Consider the following 17682-nt stretch of genomic DNA (forward strand, 5'->3'; position numbering starts at 1 on the left):
TATATATATAGGACAAGGCTTTATACCTTGATTAAGTGTATAATGTTTACAAATTTAAACAACATGATTCAAATACATGAAAGGTTACATAGAATTCAAAAGGTGCTGTTTTATTTGCTTAATCACCAAACATCAAATTAGCACTTTAAATAATTAATTAATTAATTATAACATAATTTTTTATTTAAAAAGTAGAGTTTAAATTTTCATTTCTCTAATTATAAAAAAAAATTAACCAAACATCAAATTCTAAATATCTTTACCGATTTCAAAATTCAGCTTTATCATGTTTGAAATGATCAAGTCTTTTCCTCCAATAAAGTTTTGACACCACTGTACAGATATTACTTGTACAAATAAAACATTTGGAATCTCTCCTTCTTCAAACAAAAAAAAAATATTTATATATAAGATTAGTGCTATCAAATCAATCCTAAAAGAGAGGAAGCTGCCAAATCTATCCTGTAATTCAGTCCAGAGAAAGAAAGAGAGAAACAAAAAATATATATGCGTACAAAAAGAAAAGAAAAAGATGTTTCAGTTTTCAACATACGAGGTTGGACTTTACTCGCATGACTTTAAAACAGTGAAAGTAATGAGTCAGTGAAGTGTGTACTGAGATTTCCAGATTCCTTTTAACATATGCTTAAAATTCTTGACTTTTTATGGAGTTTGTTAAAAGATGAGCAGCTCTAGGTCTAGGCACAATATTCACGTTTCCAATATGCAAGTCCATAGCGACTAAATTGCTTACAACTATTCTTAGGCAAAATCAATCAATCAATCAATCAATCAGATTAGCTCAGAATGGAAAGCCTTTGCAACGTTTTATTATTCTCATCTGATGTAGCAATTACCAAATCTTTGACTCATATGTAATCTTTTTGCTCAGTGATTCACATTTTGTGATCCTCACGCTTGGTTTGTTTCCAAAGTCTAAGATGTCGTGTCGTTTCAAAATGACAAGAGAAGCAATAAAAAAAGAAAGAAAGAAGAAACCTAATTCTTCCAATTTTAACAGTCGAGGTCGGTAGAAAATGTACAATAATACAACGGAATTTTAAACTATTTTGTTGACAAGGATTTTATACTGGAAATTAGCTATAGCATAAAATGAGTGGTGTCAGGTGTGCAACCTCATTAAATAAGAAGAAAGAGAAACTATGGTTAGTGCCAGCCCACAACTTGGAGCCGAAATTTGGAAACCCCACGTGAAAATTTGCAAGCACGTTTTTGTTTCCAACAAGTCGGACGTCCTTTGATGCGGCCATCACTGCGCCCCTGTCAATCACCCATAACTGCTGCACCGAACATTTTCTCCACACATTCACAAAAAAAAAAGAGCAGAATTAATTGTTAGCATTCTCTTGTCCTTTTTTTATTATTTTTTTCTTTATAATTCAGTTTTTAATCGATTTTAATATATTTGATTTTGGAATTTTTATAATAAAATTAACATTTCCATAAAATATAAACTATATACCAAGGTAGAGGGTAATTAAGGAGGGTGAGAGAAAAGGGCTATCCATCTATCTGTTCTTCTGAACTATATAAAGTACACGTGAACTCAAATGGAATATGCTAGAGACAAGGCAATCGTCTGAATCTGAGGTCGGCTTCTGTCCAAGTCGGCCAACTATATACATGGGGAATGATGGGATGTTTTCTTATACCCTTTTTATCTTTACTTTTGACATGTATTAGCAATATATGTCTTAGTGGAATGCAAATTATCTGCCCCGAATTGATGGCCCATTTTCTGTCCCCTTCATAAAATTATGCCATTTTTCCAATAAATGAAAGTTTATTAACGTCACGTCAACTCCTTTCTTTTTTTTTTCTTTTCTCAATACTTTCTTTTCTCTTTGCTTCTTCTTCCATCATGGCGGAAGCTTTAAACAATAGCAAGTTTTAGTTCTCGTCTAGGTTCTTAACCAAGGATGACTTGGTCATGGACAAGAGTGAAGTTAAGAACAATCTCAAGAATCCCGAAGATTGTTTTGGATTAGACCACTTGTGCATGGACAAAAGTAAAGCTAAGAACAATCCCAAGAATTCCAAAGTTTTGTTTTTTGAAACGCAATTATTGAAAGAAAGTACATATAGTGCCATTGTTTTGACAGGATTGATCACATTTTTTTTCTGGATGTTCTCTGTTCTAACAATGTTATTCGGTTTCAAATTTGCCAAAATCAATGGAATGGTTGATTTACAGAAGAGACTACTGTAATGGTGGAATAGCACAGAGCTTAAAAATGGTGAAAAAGAAAAGAAAAAGCCGCACTTGAGCATCCTCTTCATATCTAGGTCTCAAGCAACTCCATTAGTCACAATATTTGACACAGAGAGAACTAGATTGAACCAAGTAAAAGCCACATAAACCATACAAGGCAATTATCATAACTTCCTTACTTGAATCCATAAAAAAATAATGTATTTTATAAAGTTCAACATCTCACATTGTCAAGGTACAAAAGATGTGAGTGCTTTATATATAAAAACTCATTATGAATTTATTGCAAGCAAGGAAAAAAAAAGTGGGCTCACAGTCACACGAGATTAGGTCAAGCCTTAAGAAAATACAAATTTTCACCCTATCTCGAGTATACATGTGGGCTAAGTCTAAGTGAGTTTTTTTTGTATCTTGGCTTAATTTTTCTTTTCAGCCTCTGAGTACTAGCAATATACTACTAAAGACAATGGACCTTTGATGAGGTGGGGGAGAATGTCACGGTCCTCGCGTAGATGTGAATCCCACATTAAGTGAGCTTTTTTGTATCTTGGCTTAATTTTTTTTCTTAGCCTATAAGTCTTTTAACTTTATCTGACTTAGTCTTAATAACGTTGCTTGTTATCTGACTTAGTGCTTGTTTAGTCTAATTTTTTTCAGCTTATCTACTTCTTAAAAGTAAAAGTCAGGTCAAATATGACTTCTCAACTTCTAAATACTAGCAATGTGCCACTGAAGATAGTAGACCTTTAATGAGGTGGGGGAGGATGTTATGGTCCTCGCGTGGATGTGAATCCCACATTGTTGAGATAATGCTTCTAGCAGGTAGAGCTATACAATCCCACATCAAAGAAAAACTTTGAATGGAGAGTAAGGGCCCACATCAAAGAAAAACTCCCAACGAGGAGTAATAGTGGATGTAAGAGAAGAGCCATAAATCCTACATTGGATTTGTATTAAAGTGGTATTGAAAATATAAGAGTTAGCACAACTGTCAACCTGTGTCCCACCTTTTGTGGGACAAAAGTGTGAGACCAGTGGGCCAAAAAATATAATACTTCATAAGGGTTGGTGTGGACCGTGCCAATTGATATCAGTGTGAACCTTGAGTACTAGCAATATGCTATTGAAGACATTGACCTTTGTTGAGGTGGGGGAGGATGTCACGGTCCTTGTATGACCGTGAAGCCCACATTATTGAGATAATGCTCCCAATGGGTCAAGCCACAAAATCTCACATTAAAGAAAAACTCTAATGGGGAGTAAGGGTCCACATAAAAAAAAAGCTCTCAACGAGGAGTAAGTGTGGATGTCATGGTCCTAAAGGGGAGCCATGAATTCCACATTGACTATGTATTAGAGTGATTTTGAGAATATAAGAGTTCACATCACCTTCAACTTATGAGGTCCCTTTTGTAGGACAAAACCATGCAGCTAGTGAGCCAAAACGAACAATACCTCACAAGGATTTGTGTGCACCGTGACAAGTCTTTTAACCTTATTTGGCTTAGTCTTAATAATGTTACTTGTTATTTGACTTAGTGTTTATTTCTTTTAACCTTATTTGACTTAGTCTTAATAATGTTGCCTGCTATCTAACTTAGTACATGTTTGGCTTGGTTTGTTTTTAACTTATCTATCTATTAAAAGTAAAAGTCAGGTCAAACATAACTTCTCAACCTATAAGTCTTTTAACCTTATCTGACTTAGTCTTCATAATGTTGCCTGTTATCTAACTTAATGTTTGTTTGGCTTGACTTTTTTTTTCAGTTTATTTATCTCTTAAAAGAAAAAGCCGAGTTAAAAATAATTTTTGAGAAAATCTTAAAAAATAAATTTTTTTTAAAGATCAAACTTTTTTTAAAAAAAGCTTAAAAAGAAACTTCATGGAGGAGTTTTCTTTTCTCTTTTTTTTTTTAAAAAAAATACATCAATTTTTTTGAAAATATCCCTATCTCAATCAATCTCCATCTCATCTCCTTTCCTCTGCAAATTACTATTCTTTAACATAAATCGTGATCTCTCTTTCCTTTGCCTCTCTTTACAAAAACTAATAAAAAAAACAAAAGACCCAATAACAAAATATCAAAATCCAAAATATTTTTGTTCTTATAAAGATTAAGAGAAAAAATATCTAAAATTTAAAACTGCATTTAGATACTATTTAAATGTTCTCTCTTTTTTTTAAAAAAAAGATTTTAATGTAAATACATCATTTCCTCTTTTCTTTTCTTTTTTTGGAATTGAAGTATAATGGTCTGATTGCTTGCTAGATCAATAAAAATCTAATACTATTGCTATTATACAAGTTTAAGAGTTATTTCGTTTCTTTATTGATTTTTTTAATTTTAATATCTGAAATTATATATAAACTTGAAACATTACGTTGTAACTTATTAGGTAATTAAAGATAACATAAATACCTTATGGTAATTTTAATTGAAATTAGAGCTTATATAATTTATTTTATTAAATAGTTTTAGCTTAATTTTAAATGTTATTATTTTTCATAATAGCTTCATAATAGCTTTTAAGTTAAAAAAAAAATTAGGCCAAATAGGCTCTTAGTCTTAAACGTCCAGAATATTTGTTTGTTATCTGACCTAGTCCTATAAGTCTTTTAACTTTATCTGACTTGATCTTTATAACGTTCCTTATTATCTAACTTAGTCTTAAACGTATAGAATATTTCTTGAGACGTTGCCTATTATCTTGCTTAACCTTAAATGTCTAGAATATTTCTTAAATGTTATATTTTATTTGACTCAACATCTTGATTTTATATTGATTTTATGCTGATTTTATACTATTTTTCTATAATGTTAACATTTTGCTTTGCCTATAAATACAACCTGCCTACCTCACTTACAAACACACCAACCCTCTCATCTTTTTTGAAACTTTCTCTATTTTCCTTCCTCTCTTGCTGGGTTTTATTTTTGTAAGAAATTTTTTTTGTTATTCCTGCTATCTTTTAATAGTTTGTGTAAACTATAAAAAAGGGTGTGTTGAATCTTGAAAAATAATTGTTACTGTCCTTTTACATTAAGTTTTATACTCTGAATGGGTGAAAATTATCTTTACAGACAGTGATCTCACGTTTCAAACTTTTTTAATATTTCACTTGCTTTATTATATTTATCAATTCCTTTTTAGTTTATTGCTAATAATCTGCGTATAAAATATCTAAATAAAAAAATTTGGTTACACTTGGGATGAAAACAAAGAGCTTAAACCCCACCCAAAAATCATCCCACAGACATAATATTCCTGTATAGCAAAAGAGTCAAAAACACAGAATCTACAAGAGAAACACAATGAGTAAAAAGACCATCCTCCATTCCTTTAGCATGAAATAGAATCAGATTCGCCTTCACACCCTACCATCCTCAAAGCACTGCATAAACTGGAATAATGACACTATCTCGAGACATAACTACATCAGGTTACAACACAGCAGCCAAAACATAAAATCATGCCAACAATACCCACCAACATATCACAAACCACGCTAATCGAAGGCCATTGGCAAGTTAGCTGTCCACTGGATCCCTTTTTTAGCCAAGAATCCCAACGATGGCTTTTGTGTTTTTTTCGGATCTAAGTTCTCCAATGGGGTCCATTATGGGTTTGCTAAAACAGGGAATAACAAAGAAGATAAATACCACTTGAGTTTTTAACTGATGACTACTTGTTCATGGAGAAGCGCAAAGTTAAAGAACAATCCAATTCGGAACAGAAGATTTGCATTCCTCTTAGTTAAGATGGGCTTAATCTGATTCAAAAAAAAAACAAAAACAGTATATATATATATATAATTACATAAAAGTACTATAATCTTTGAAGTGAGACAGTCAACTTTGTAGTTGTAGGATATTTGAAATTTTAATGAGTTTTGCATTGTAGAATACTAAAACCTCGTGGGGAAGTTCTTACGCAGCGCAGTACGTGTCCAAGTCACCCAAGTTACATATGGACGTTTTAAGGTGTCGCCGTAATCGTTATGACCAAAGACATTCCAACACCTGTCATTATCCTTACATAATCGTCAGGACCCTATACTCATTCATTCAATCATTTGCCACATAAAATGAGATAACTACGGCGCCGTCCTGGCCGGCTGCAAGGGACCAGTAAACTCCAAACCTAGGGTTGGGTTGGGGGATGCGCATTGCCAGCACCAAGCTGAGATATATATATATATATATATATATATACTTGGTGCTGTAGCCAGATGGTGGGCCCTGGGTTCGTTTTGGCCGAGCAAGACTTAATTGATGGAACCGTGCACCGTCCACTAGCTGTCTTCGTCCAGTATTGGGCAGCAAGCCAAGCCTTAGGCAGTAGGCACCCCCACCCACCTAGGGCAAGGACAGCTTTGGCGTGATTAACCCACTCTGTCCTGTCCAGCCTTATGCTTGCAACTTCAATTCCATGTGCCAATTATCTTAGCTGCGCGGTCACTGTCATCCCAGTCAGCGGGTTTTGAAATGCAGCTGCTATCTAAATGGAGAATTCTCTCTTGAAGCAGTCGACGTAAAACTCCTTTATTTGATGAAAACTTTGCATGCCTTTGCCGACCCACCAATGCTATTTATACTTAATATTTAATATTAAATACCAAATTATAGTGATACATACAACTAAGAATTCAGATGATGTACTATATCAATACTCTATATAATTAATTCGCCTTAAAAAGAAAAGTCACTGACGGCGAACTCCAGTAAATTTCTCTAATACATCCCGGCAGGGCAGGGGTAAGCATGCAATGAAGTGCCACACCCACACTGCCTTATCTAAAACTCAGTGGCCAAAAAGGACAAAAAAAAAAGATATTTTAAAAACAAATTAGTGACTTGCACACGTTTAATTCTAAGATTCAAATCTTTACTAAACAAATTAGTAAAGTTGCATCCTAAATTTGGAGCGTAGATGGACCCAGTTAAACTTAATTGTCAACAAGTTAGTAGCTACTCGTGATGAGGCCTGAATGCTGGACCCATACGGTAGATCGCGTATCTCTCATAATCAAAGTCATAGGTCAAACTTCAAACCAGAGCCGCTTCTTTGCAGCTTAACCCAGCATAACAATCTTTTTAAATATGGTGCGAGCACATCGTGTGGTGGGCACTCAATCGTTGCAGCCTGATTTCTAACTGACTTGCCAAAGTAAAGATTTGACAGGGACTGGCACCGACAGAGCACGGTCTTAAACTGGTACAAATCTCTCTCACGCCCTGTCAATGTTAACCATCACCGTGTGAGCCATTGAGATCTAATGGGCCCATCACCTATGGTATCAAAATTGCTGCTTCCTGAAATGATATCCAATTATCAAAATTTTTATATTTGATTGAACAATGAATTTTCATCACGTTCTTATGATTTACATGAAATTTATTATTTCGATAAGAAGACACTCTACCTACGTTAATTTGGTTTTATGACCAAAATTTATTTTCCTAGAGAGGTTACTGGCCATGCAATATTACCACCAATCCATTTAAAGTAGGATGCTAATTAAATCTCAATAAAAGCAAAACTAAACCAGTTCTTAAACTTATAGTAATTACAGAATATTACAAAAAAAAAAAGGAAAAGAAGTTTTTAGATTTCAGCGGAGGCAGCTCCCTGCCCTATTCCTCCATCGATCCGTCTCTGGTTCATTCTAATTGTTTTCAAAAAGCACTATTCTAAGTCAACTCTTCCTTCCGGGGCCACCGTCTTAAGATACACCAAAGAAAACATGACCGCAGACTACTTCTCTTATCTCTGGCTGCGTCAATCCGATTTCTGAGGTCCACCATTTACACATTTCAAGCGAGCAATCAGCTCATCCTGCACAGTTCAATCCATCATTAGATGGGCACACAACCAGAATTTAACAGTAACTAGCTTAAGCATCGATGTAGACACTCTCATTTATCACAGTCTTGAGAATGTAGTTGCATTGCACCCATAAAGCGAATGAATCGCTATTCTTGGACCACTAAACATAATCAATCCAAAAGCTTAAAATTAAAAGAAGACTTCAAGACAGTTTCCAAGATAGTTTTCACAAGAACATGCCTTCTTTCCTTTGGGTGAAAGTCCTTTTTCCTTGAGAAGGGCACGAAGCCTCTCTACAGTCAAACTATGGTAATCCTTCTCAGTCGCACGACTGCTTGATCCCTCTGCAAGTTTTTAAGTTGTTAGGGGAACTCAACATAATAATACAACTAATAATATTGAGAATAACAAGATCATTGCACTAAACAAGGAATAATCGAGACAGAATTTCAGCAGAAAAATTTCATACTGATGCTACAGGTCAATAGGGTGGTTTTCTGAAAATGGAATTGCTACAATATTACATACCAAGTTGCTAACTAAATTATGCAAACTCATCACTAGAAATCAATCAGAAGAAAAAAGAAACATTTGAAATCTCTAACAGTCTAACTATACCCATCCAAATGTAAATCCAAGATCTCAGTGTCATATATTGTATATTTCCTTCTAATTAAAGACATTTTCCATATCCGTCTCAATCTAATAGGTCTGTATGGATAAGCAATATGCAAAGTGAAAGATTCAACCCCTACCGAGGTGATCAACAATATTGTGAGAGAATTAAAGTTTTAAATCGAGAGCCTGAAGGACCAACAGATAGGCCAAGACTGACATAAAACATGTAAAACAGAATGGAGCTACTCCTAAAATACTGCATCAGTATTAAATAACCATTCTGTACAACAATTATTGTTTAATCTAGAGACTGAATTGTACTATAGATGAGCTTTTAACATGTAAAGTAAAATACCAGCTATAAATGACCATGGTGACATTCTAGTTTCTTGACAATGTTGACCCCATGCATGTAGATACACACATAAGTACTAGTATGAAACATCTATTGACTAACCCGGTCGAGAACCACTTTGTGTATTGGCTTTCTTTGCTGAAGCCCTACTATCCATGACTCTTTCAGCAGCCCTGGCGGAAAAAATTGGCAGGCATCAAACAATCTAGCCTAGACATCAAGTATGATGACAAGTAATAACATATCTTTTGCTCTAGATATCTACAGGAATGCAATAGTACATCATGTAATCCATACAATCTGCTACAAACAGCAGGCTGAACTAAGCTACAGAAGCATGCTTACATCCTGAACCCAAAAGGAGGGTTAAAAAGAATCATAACTTCATAAGACCATTAACAGAATTATACACAATAATGTAACAAGACAAGTTAAATATCATTCACCCAAGAAAGATAAAATCAATACCTCTTTCTAGGACCCTCAGCTAAAACTTTCACATCCTTTGAACTGGAATCACCCTTCTTGTTATTGAGCATGAGCGATCTAATAAGTATGTTTTGTTGATTTGTCTTTATGAGCTGGCTCTCTGGACGTACAAGGGAGAGAAAGATTATCTAGCTTGTGAGTATGAACAAATCTCAAAACTATGTTCTTGCATGACTGCCCATCTTCTGGGGATTCCACAAGATAAAAAGCAGAAAAAAGCATGCATATTCAAATTATACCCAAGAGGACTATAACATAGTTTTGGGTGTTTACTCTACTTCTTGCATTTATGTATAAAACATGGAACCAACAACACATAACATAGCGATCAAATCAACATAGAAAAATTTAAATCACCATACAACACTGATGATATGTTTATACAATTATAAATATGTAACTAAGTTACAGCTAGGAAGAAATATAGATATAGGGCATCATATTTCCTTAAGATATTTCTGAAAGAATATAAAATCTGCATATACTTAGCATTGAGAATGTTAAGCTCCCATACAAAGGAGTCACATAAATAAACTGTTTTGGTGAGTTTCAGACCTGAAGTTTTCAATGAATTTTTTCAATCACTTTCTGTTAATATTTTCATAAAATAGGTAAGCTTCAAAAGTACACATTGATTATAATTTTAATTTAGTCAAACAAAGAAAACGAACCAATGACAATGTGGCAAACCAGGTACCAAAATGCAATTAAGAATAGTAAGTCTTAAGAATTGTTTCTTCAATAATGAGATTCCAATCAAAGAGCAATAACGGTCTAAGCCTCTTTCACAAAAACTAGAATGCACTAGTTGGCAGACGGCTACCTAGAGATTCCTCCCAAACAGGTTGCACACATTTATTTTGAAGTCCTTTACTGAAAAAGTCAGAATTTTAGACTACCATTTTTTAATACGGAAATATTAAAGTACACTTAAGATCCTATGCATTAAATATAGAAATAATAGCATTAACAACAATGATAAATGATTCTCATTGTGCAAAAGCAGAGATTTTGAGGGCTAGTGCCACTACAAAGTTAAATTAAACAAAAGTAATGGGAAAACTCTCAAAACATATAGCAAAGCCTTAGTAAGCTGAATTTACAGAAACCTGGCGGAGTTGTGTTGTGCTCACAAATGTAAATTCGCATTCCCCCCTGCAAAATTTTGCAATGTAAGCAACATCATTTTACATAATGACAGGCTCTCGGAACAAGCATCTAACTTTTTCAAAAAAAAAGTCCAGAGGAGTAAAAGGATAATCAGTTTAAAATATAAAAGCAGATAACAATTTGGGCGAGAAATATTAACAATTAAATGAAAAGGACAATATTTGTTAGAAAGATCCAATGATGCATTCCATGAAAGAAACTAGTTATTGCAATAATTCAAGCTAGATAGCCACCAAACAAGTATCCTTTAAGAAGCCTTCCCGAGCTGAATCATTAATTTAACCAAATAAGAAACTCTTCTTCACTTGTTTCCATTTGAAAGGCATACTATATAAATGAAACTGGGAACAGGTTTTACTTTTTTATGTGTTTCAGGGAGACTCCTTGAAAGAAATAGCATGGATTACTTAAAGAGGTTCCAGAAACGTAGCTGCCCAAGAGGCTGGAATCATAAACTAGGATGTTCATCTTAACAAGTAAAATAAAAGCAGGGGAGACAGAAGAAGCCAAATGGGCAGGGAGCTCAATTGTCTTACAATCTTCCAGAATCCTCGTAATGTAAAATCTTAGTGTGACAAGATACAGTTAACAGTAATTGGAAACGCAAAAGGTATGGTGATACAGAGAGGTAACAAAAAGCTGTTACTTGAGAAGTTTCTTGACCCCATTGAAGAACAGAACACTTGGGGAAATTGCTCTAGCTTGAAAAGTAGAGCACTGGACATTCAAAAAGAAAGATAACATGTCCAAAATCCCAAAACCACTGTAAAGCATAAGAATCCTGGGGTCTAACCAGCTGTCTCATAAACCCTTACTACTTAACATATGAAAGGAACAATCAGACAGTGCAAGGATAAAGGTTATGCTGTATCAAACGCATCTGCGCAAATGGAGACATGTTTAGAATAGGAACGCTAAACAGGCAAAGACGACAATGACATTGTTTTATATTGGTTGGTTCATGTGTCTAGTACCCTAAAATCACAGGAAATTATCTCAAGTTGAAATGAAGACGCCCTAAAAGAATTTTCCTAAGGAAAACAAAAATGGTTCTTCCTAAGAGATCCTCATTTAAAACACATCTCTATAAACAAATCTTGACCCAATATAAAAAAAAAAAAGAGTGTATTTCACTAATAAAGATTTTCCTTAGCTAAAATAACAATTTGCTCTCTAATTTCAATGTCAAATGCTCCACCGTTAACCCTAGGTAATCACCAATTAAACATCAAACTTACTCACATTTAGGAGGGGAACCATTCATCAATGAACACAGTAATTAAAATGCCATAAATTCGACATAGCCTAAAGCGTCGACTTAGAACCCTAAACTATCTCCTTTCGCTGCGAAAATCATACGATCCCACTTTAAGATTATTCTCCTAAGCTAATCCCAACCCTTGTTTTAGGCTGAATACAGTAAAACTAATTTACTTTACCAAACAATTTCACTACTTTCACTTGTCGCATTTTATTGGGGACTAAAGCACAAAAATGAAGAAACAGATATACCAATAGAGAATTAAAAAGAAAACAAATTAATTAAATAAGGGAGTGAAAAAAATGGGGGGACGGTAAAAAAAGAAGAAAAACCAGATTGGAGGAAATGACGGTTGAAGAGAGGTGGCCACGAGAGGGAAGGTTGCAGAGGAACTTGGAAGCGCCAGAAGGTGTTTGATCATGATCAAAGGGCTGAGAAGACGAGCCCTCCATGGGCTTTGAAACAAAAACCCTCGCTCCCAAAGGTTTTTTTTTTTTTTTTTGAGAGAGAGAGAGAATGAAGGAAAGAAGGTGAAAATGGAAGTGAGGGGAAGGAGTCAAGAGAAAAAGAGTTGCGGTGTGAATGGTTGTAGACCCTTTTTGGTGAACGTTGCAACACCGTACCCCTCATCTGCTACTATATTTTTTCCCGCTATATACACGGGTTTTTCTTTTTTCTTTTTTTTTTTTTGTGCTGTAATAATGTAGCTTTTGCCGATAGTTTTGTGCTCTGTTTGTTTTTTCAGAACTGGAAAGAGAAAACCGAAAAATAATTGATGCTGAAAGTGAATTCAACCAAACAGAGCACCAACGTGTTTTAAAAATAAGTAATGTTGTTAGATTTTTTTTTGTAAGAAAATAGATTCAAATCTTATTTTTTAAAAAATATTTAATAATTAATAAGTCAAATACTCTAAAGTAATTTATATATTTTTAATATCAAAACAACTAAGTATTTTTAATTTTTTAGGAGATTAGGGTTTGAGGATAACTATGTTTAGAATAATTTTGAATAAAAAAATATAATGCTTTAAAAAATTTTTGAATTATTTTAAATAAATTTAAATAAATTTTTATTTTCTATTGAGTTCAATCAAACATTGTAAAGGGTTAAATAAACTCTTATATCTTTAATTGAAACGTTCATTATCATTTTATATCTATATGATATTAATTTAAAAGGTAAAAATGTTATATAATAATATCATCATGTCACATAAACATATCAAGTTATCATTTATTATAACATACATAAATACCATATAATATAAAAATGATAAATAATAATTAGTCAAATGCTAATTATAAGAATCTATTTAGTTTAAAATAAAAGCATAATGACTCAATTAAATACAATAAAAAAATAAATAATTATTTTAATTTTTAAATAATTTAATTCTTTTTAAATATTATCTAAAAAAAAATCCTAAGTCTCTTTGGTCCATAAGAGTTTTTATCAAAATCATCCTTTTTATTAATAAGAAGTTAGTAACTATCACATAAATTTCAACTATTTATATTTTTAAAACATGGAAACAACCTTGAAAAAAAAATTGAGTTGTCTCTCTAACTTTGAAAGTCATCACAAATTATTTAAGATCCAACTCCCTTATGGAAGCCACTTCAGTTTCTTTGCTATGGCATCAAGATGTATTTGGAAATCTTTCCATTATTTCTATTTGTAAAAGAAAAAGTTAATATTCAACCCAATTTCTAGGATTGTTTCTTTCCATATAAGAAACCAAAGGAAACTGTATTTAATAAATTCAAATTTTGTTATTTGAATTGGTAAACTTACAAAACAATTTTTGAATTCAATTTGTCATTTTATTCTTATGTCAATACAATAAGATGATGAATACAAGTTTAGACATATCGTCCTAAAGTTTTATTTTTAATTGTTTTTTAAAAATGAAAAATATAATGGGATGATTTGTTTTATCCCTAAAAAATAAGCTATTTTTAAAAATAATCATTTTTTTAATTTTGACTATTTTTAATTAAAAGAAAAGATTTTTAGATAAAATTACTATTAATAAAATCTCATTATATTCAAATTACAGAATCTTAAATTTGAATCGATTCAAAAATGGCAACTGAAACAGCTCCACCAAGAGAAATAATAGCCGTAGTTGCAACCATGAGGAGGAGAAGAACAACAAGCGATGCGGCTTTCGGAGGGGTTGTCGGATGGACCAGAGCTTTTTTAAAAATTTTGTGCTTGTCATGAGCATTGATTTTATTGTTTTTGTCGCATGTTTCATGTCATGGACAAGTTGTATTTTGTTCATTGGGAAGCTTGAAAAGTATATTAATATTAGCAAAATTAAGCTCCAATTTGTTGATTTTCAATTTTGCTTTAATGGATTCGATATCTTTCTCATTTCTTTATAATACTAGTATATTTTAATTTTCTTTTACTATAAAACAAAGAAAATAACAAAAAACCTAATTATCTATTTAAATAATATCTTTTTGTCCAAATTCATTTCATCCAATGACGTTGAATAATTTTTCAATATATGTTCATTTTCATGTTAAATTCTTTTTTGATTTTAAACTTTTATCTCTATTGTAAAAGTAATTTTAAGTGTTTATATCCCAGTAAATATAAAGATAGATAACAAGTTACATGCTATATTTATAAAATGTTGTTATTACATACTATGTTTTAAAAATATTATTACAATTGAAAAAAGGTTTTAATTTCAAAAGTTTTATGTTGTAGTGAAAATACAAAGGAACAAGTTACACACCATATTTAATAACAAAAAAGAAAAACAAAATGACACTGCATGCTTAAGCACTTCAACAGAAAATGTTACCTACCAAAACTTCAGCAGTAATGTTAAATTTCAAGGCCAAAGCTTCAACACCAAATGTTATAGGCCAACGCCAAAGTCAAAGCAAAAAATGTTATATTACATACTAAGGTCAAAGTTACAGCATCAGATGTTATACGTTAAAGCTAAAACACAAAAGTTAAAGCAAAAAATGTTACACGTTAAGGTCAAAGCTTCAGTACTAAGTGTTACATGTAAAAACCAAAGCTTCAACACCAGATGTTACATGTTAAAACTTCTTTTTTTCTACCGATGTTACATGCCAAGGCATGAATCACTTTGTTCGATGCTAAGGCATATTCTATCAGACTTGAATTATTGAAAAACTCAACACTAATAAACCTAATAACTTGTTGTTACTTACTATGCCATACTTTTTAGTCTGTAAATTGATGACAAAGGGTTTTGTGAATATAAACTAATAAATCTAAAAATATGTTATTGCTTTCATGTTATACACTTTGGTTTGTAAATCAACGATAATTTGACAAGATGACGAGAGATAGAGAAAAATGGTGATGATGGTAAAATTAGATAAAGTCAAATAACGAAAAAAAAAATAGAACTCACCGCAAAATAGGGAATACAACAAACAAATGGTAAAAAAGAAAAATTGAAAGCATTTAATTTGTTTAGAATAATTTTAAGAGCATTTTTGTCATCTTATGGTGAATATTGATTAAAAAATAATTAAATATATTTTGATGATTATTTTTAAAATTATCTTTATCAGGAATGTCATTCCTCACAATTTCTTAAAAAATAATCTTTAATCTTAATCTATGAAAGATTTCATCCAGTAAATCAACTCAGAAATAAATTTTGTAAAGTACAATATAAATATGAAAAAAGGACACCAAAAGAAAAAGAAAAAAGGGAGAGGATGCGTCTGTTCTTTTATTTCTTTTTTGGTGTTTAAGTTGTTGTCTAAAGATTTTTTTTTTCTTTTTTCTAATTTTGGTCTTGTGCTATTTTGGTGTCTTATGTTTGTTGGATGTTGTGGGACGCTTGCTTGGGGTGGATGCTTGCTGGCTTAGGGGAAAACGTTTGGAGGGTTTTTGCTTTTCAAGAGGCCGTGGTTGTGCTGTTGAGGCTTAGTAGAGAAAATACCTCTTACGAGGTTTTTTTTGGCTTCTGATGGTATTTTGTTTCTATTGATGTCAATTTTAGGACAGTAAATATTATGGTAAATATAATACAAAAATAAATCTATATTTAAAACTATAATCAACGGAGAATATCTTCCAATTCTAAGGTTATATAATTAGGATTTATAATACTGTTGTTGCACAAATTATTCTTTTAGAAGGGGTTCAGGAAGTGGAGCTTTCGCTAAAGGAGTGGAGGATCCAACGCTTGAGTTGTAATCTTTTCGTTCGTCACCGACAGGCAGCAGAATATTATTGCAATAGTATTACCATTATTAATGATCTAAACCACTTTCGTTTTTGACTTGGACCCATTTTTCAGCACTAGCCTAACTTTCGGAAAGGAGAGATGTTCTTATCCAATCATAATGTCGTTAATTAGGATTAATTTCAACAATATTTACCAGCATATGTATGCTACATGCCCAAAAGTACGGTAGGTAAATTTCCTTTATTCTTTTTCTTTTATTGATATTTACACAAAAATATGCTTTTTTAACTCTTATTATTATATCAAATTTTCAGAAACTATGAACTGCCTTATATGGATAGTTTCGTTATACATTAATTTAATACAAACTATTTGTTTCTTTTAACACGTAAAAGGAACATTTTGTACAAACTGATTGGTAAATTTAATTCAATCTGTCATTTATAAAATGAAACTAGAATCATCTATTTAATTTTTATTTTATTTATTAAAATAATAGATTATTTTTAAAATTAAAATCAAATAAATGTATATTGTTTATTAATAAAATAATATAATCGAGTTTATGTTTAAACCTAATTTGAGTTGGGCCAAGCTCACATGCCTAGACGGATTGCCCAACCCTTGAACACATCTACCAGTCGCCTAATCCGCTACTCTATGCTATAAAATTGTAGATTGTTGAACAAAAAATCCAATGAAATCTATTATTATGCGGTAAGTAACCTTGTTTCATAAATCTTGCTTTTTTATTTTAATATTCAAAATAAAATCCTTTCCAAATTAAAAATATTAAATTTGAATTGTTAGTGTAATTTATCCATCCGGAATTTATTAGATAAAAAAAATATTTCCTTTGTTTTCACATGATATTTTATATGTTGATCTTATATAGTCTTAAACTTATGATTCATTTTTTTTGGGAATATTTTAGCACTAATAATACAGATTGGTAGTTTTAATAGACTCATATCAATCACTCCTCAATTATTGTTCCTAATGACGTATGAGTTAAGGCTCATGACACAGCAAATTTGTTCGTCTAAGGGAAAAGTCTAAGGGAAAGTTAATTGATATGAAGGATGTATGTCTACTCTCTAAGATTAAGCAGTCAGATATTTGTTTTGCTCTGTATTAAGAGATTGCCCTTTCTTCTCGAGATGGACAAAACAAGTTCCCAAGTCACAGAGTTACATGAACCCACGTGTGAAGCAAATGGAGGAGAAAGGCTCGCCATTCCAACAAACGTCACAAATCCACAAATCCGAATCAGCAAAGTTTGTCGTCAAACCAGGTGCGCAAAGCACTCAGCGGCTCACATTAGAGTGGCCGCCAGTAAAAACCGGATAAGCCCGCTTTTTTTTCCCTAATAAACCAACAAACCAGGATAAGCTCAGCCAACAGTACCCCACAGGCAAACCCGTAATCAAGTTTGACCAAAACAACCTTATCACTCTCAATGTACACCCATATAACAACCGTCCACGTGCCTATACAAGCTTGTCAAACTGAAGTTAACGATCTGA

General features: G+C 32.4%; 1 protein-coding gene across 1 annotated transcript; it reads right to left on the reverse strand.

Moving 5' to 3' along the window:
• Positions 1-7753: 7753 nt before the first annotated feature.
• LOC110418534 (SAP domain-containing protein) lies at positions 7754-12569 on the reverse strand. Its single transcript, XM_021431283.2, has 6 exons — positions 12288-12569; positions 10634-10679; positions 9504-9624; positions 9138-9208; positions 8303-8406; positions 7754-8071 (listed from the first exon to the last, which is right to left on the reverse strand). Exons 1-6 carry the CDS (start codon positions 12405-12407, stop codon positions 8015-8017), a joined length of 519 nt encoding a protein of 172 aa, XP_021286958.1. The 5' UTR covers positions 12408-12569; the 3' UTR covers positions 7754-8014.
• Positions 12570-17682: the final 5113 nt, after the last annotated feature.

This window comes from Theobroma umbraticum, unplaced genomic scaffold (assembly GCF_002168275.2).
Source record: "Theobroma umbraticum cultivar Fairchild unplaced genomic scaffold, ASM216827v3 scaffold_50.0, whole genome shotgun sequence".
NCBI lineage: Eukaryota > Viridiplantae > Streptophyta > Magnoliopsida > Malvales > Malvaceae > Theobroma > Theobroma umbraticum.

Bases quoted from the DNA above. Each gene is read 5' to 3' on its own strand.
- LOC110418534 (XM_021431283.2), bottom strand. From the start codon at position 12,407: ATGGAGGGCTCGTCTTCTCAGCCCTTTGATCATGATCAAACACCTTCT. The intron at 10,680-12,287 runs GTTTTTCTTCTT...AAAATTTTGCAG, and splicing joins CCGTCATTTCCTCCAATCTG to GGGGGAATGCGAATTTACAT. The intron at 9,625-10,633 runs GTTTCTGTAAAT...TTGTACGTCCAG, and splicing joins GCACAACACAACTCCGCCAG to AGAGCCAGCTCATAAAGACA.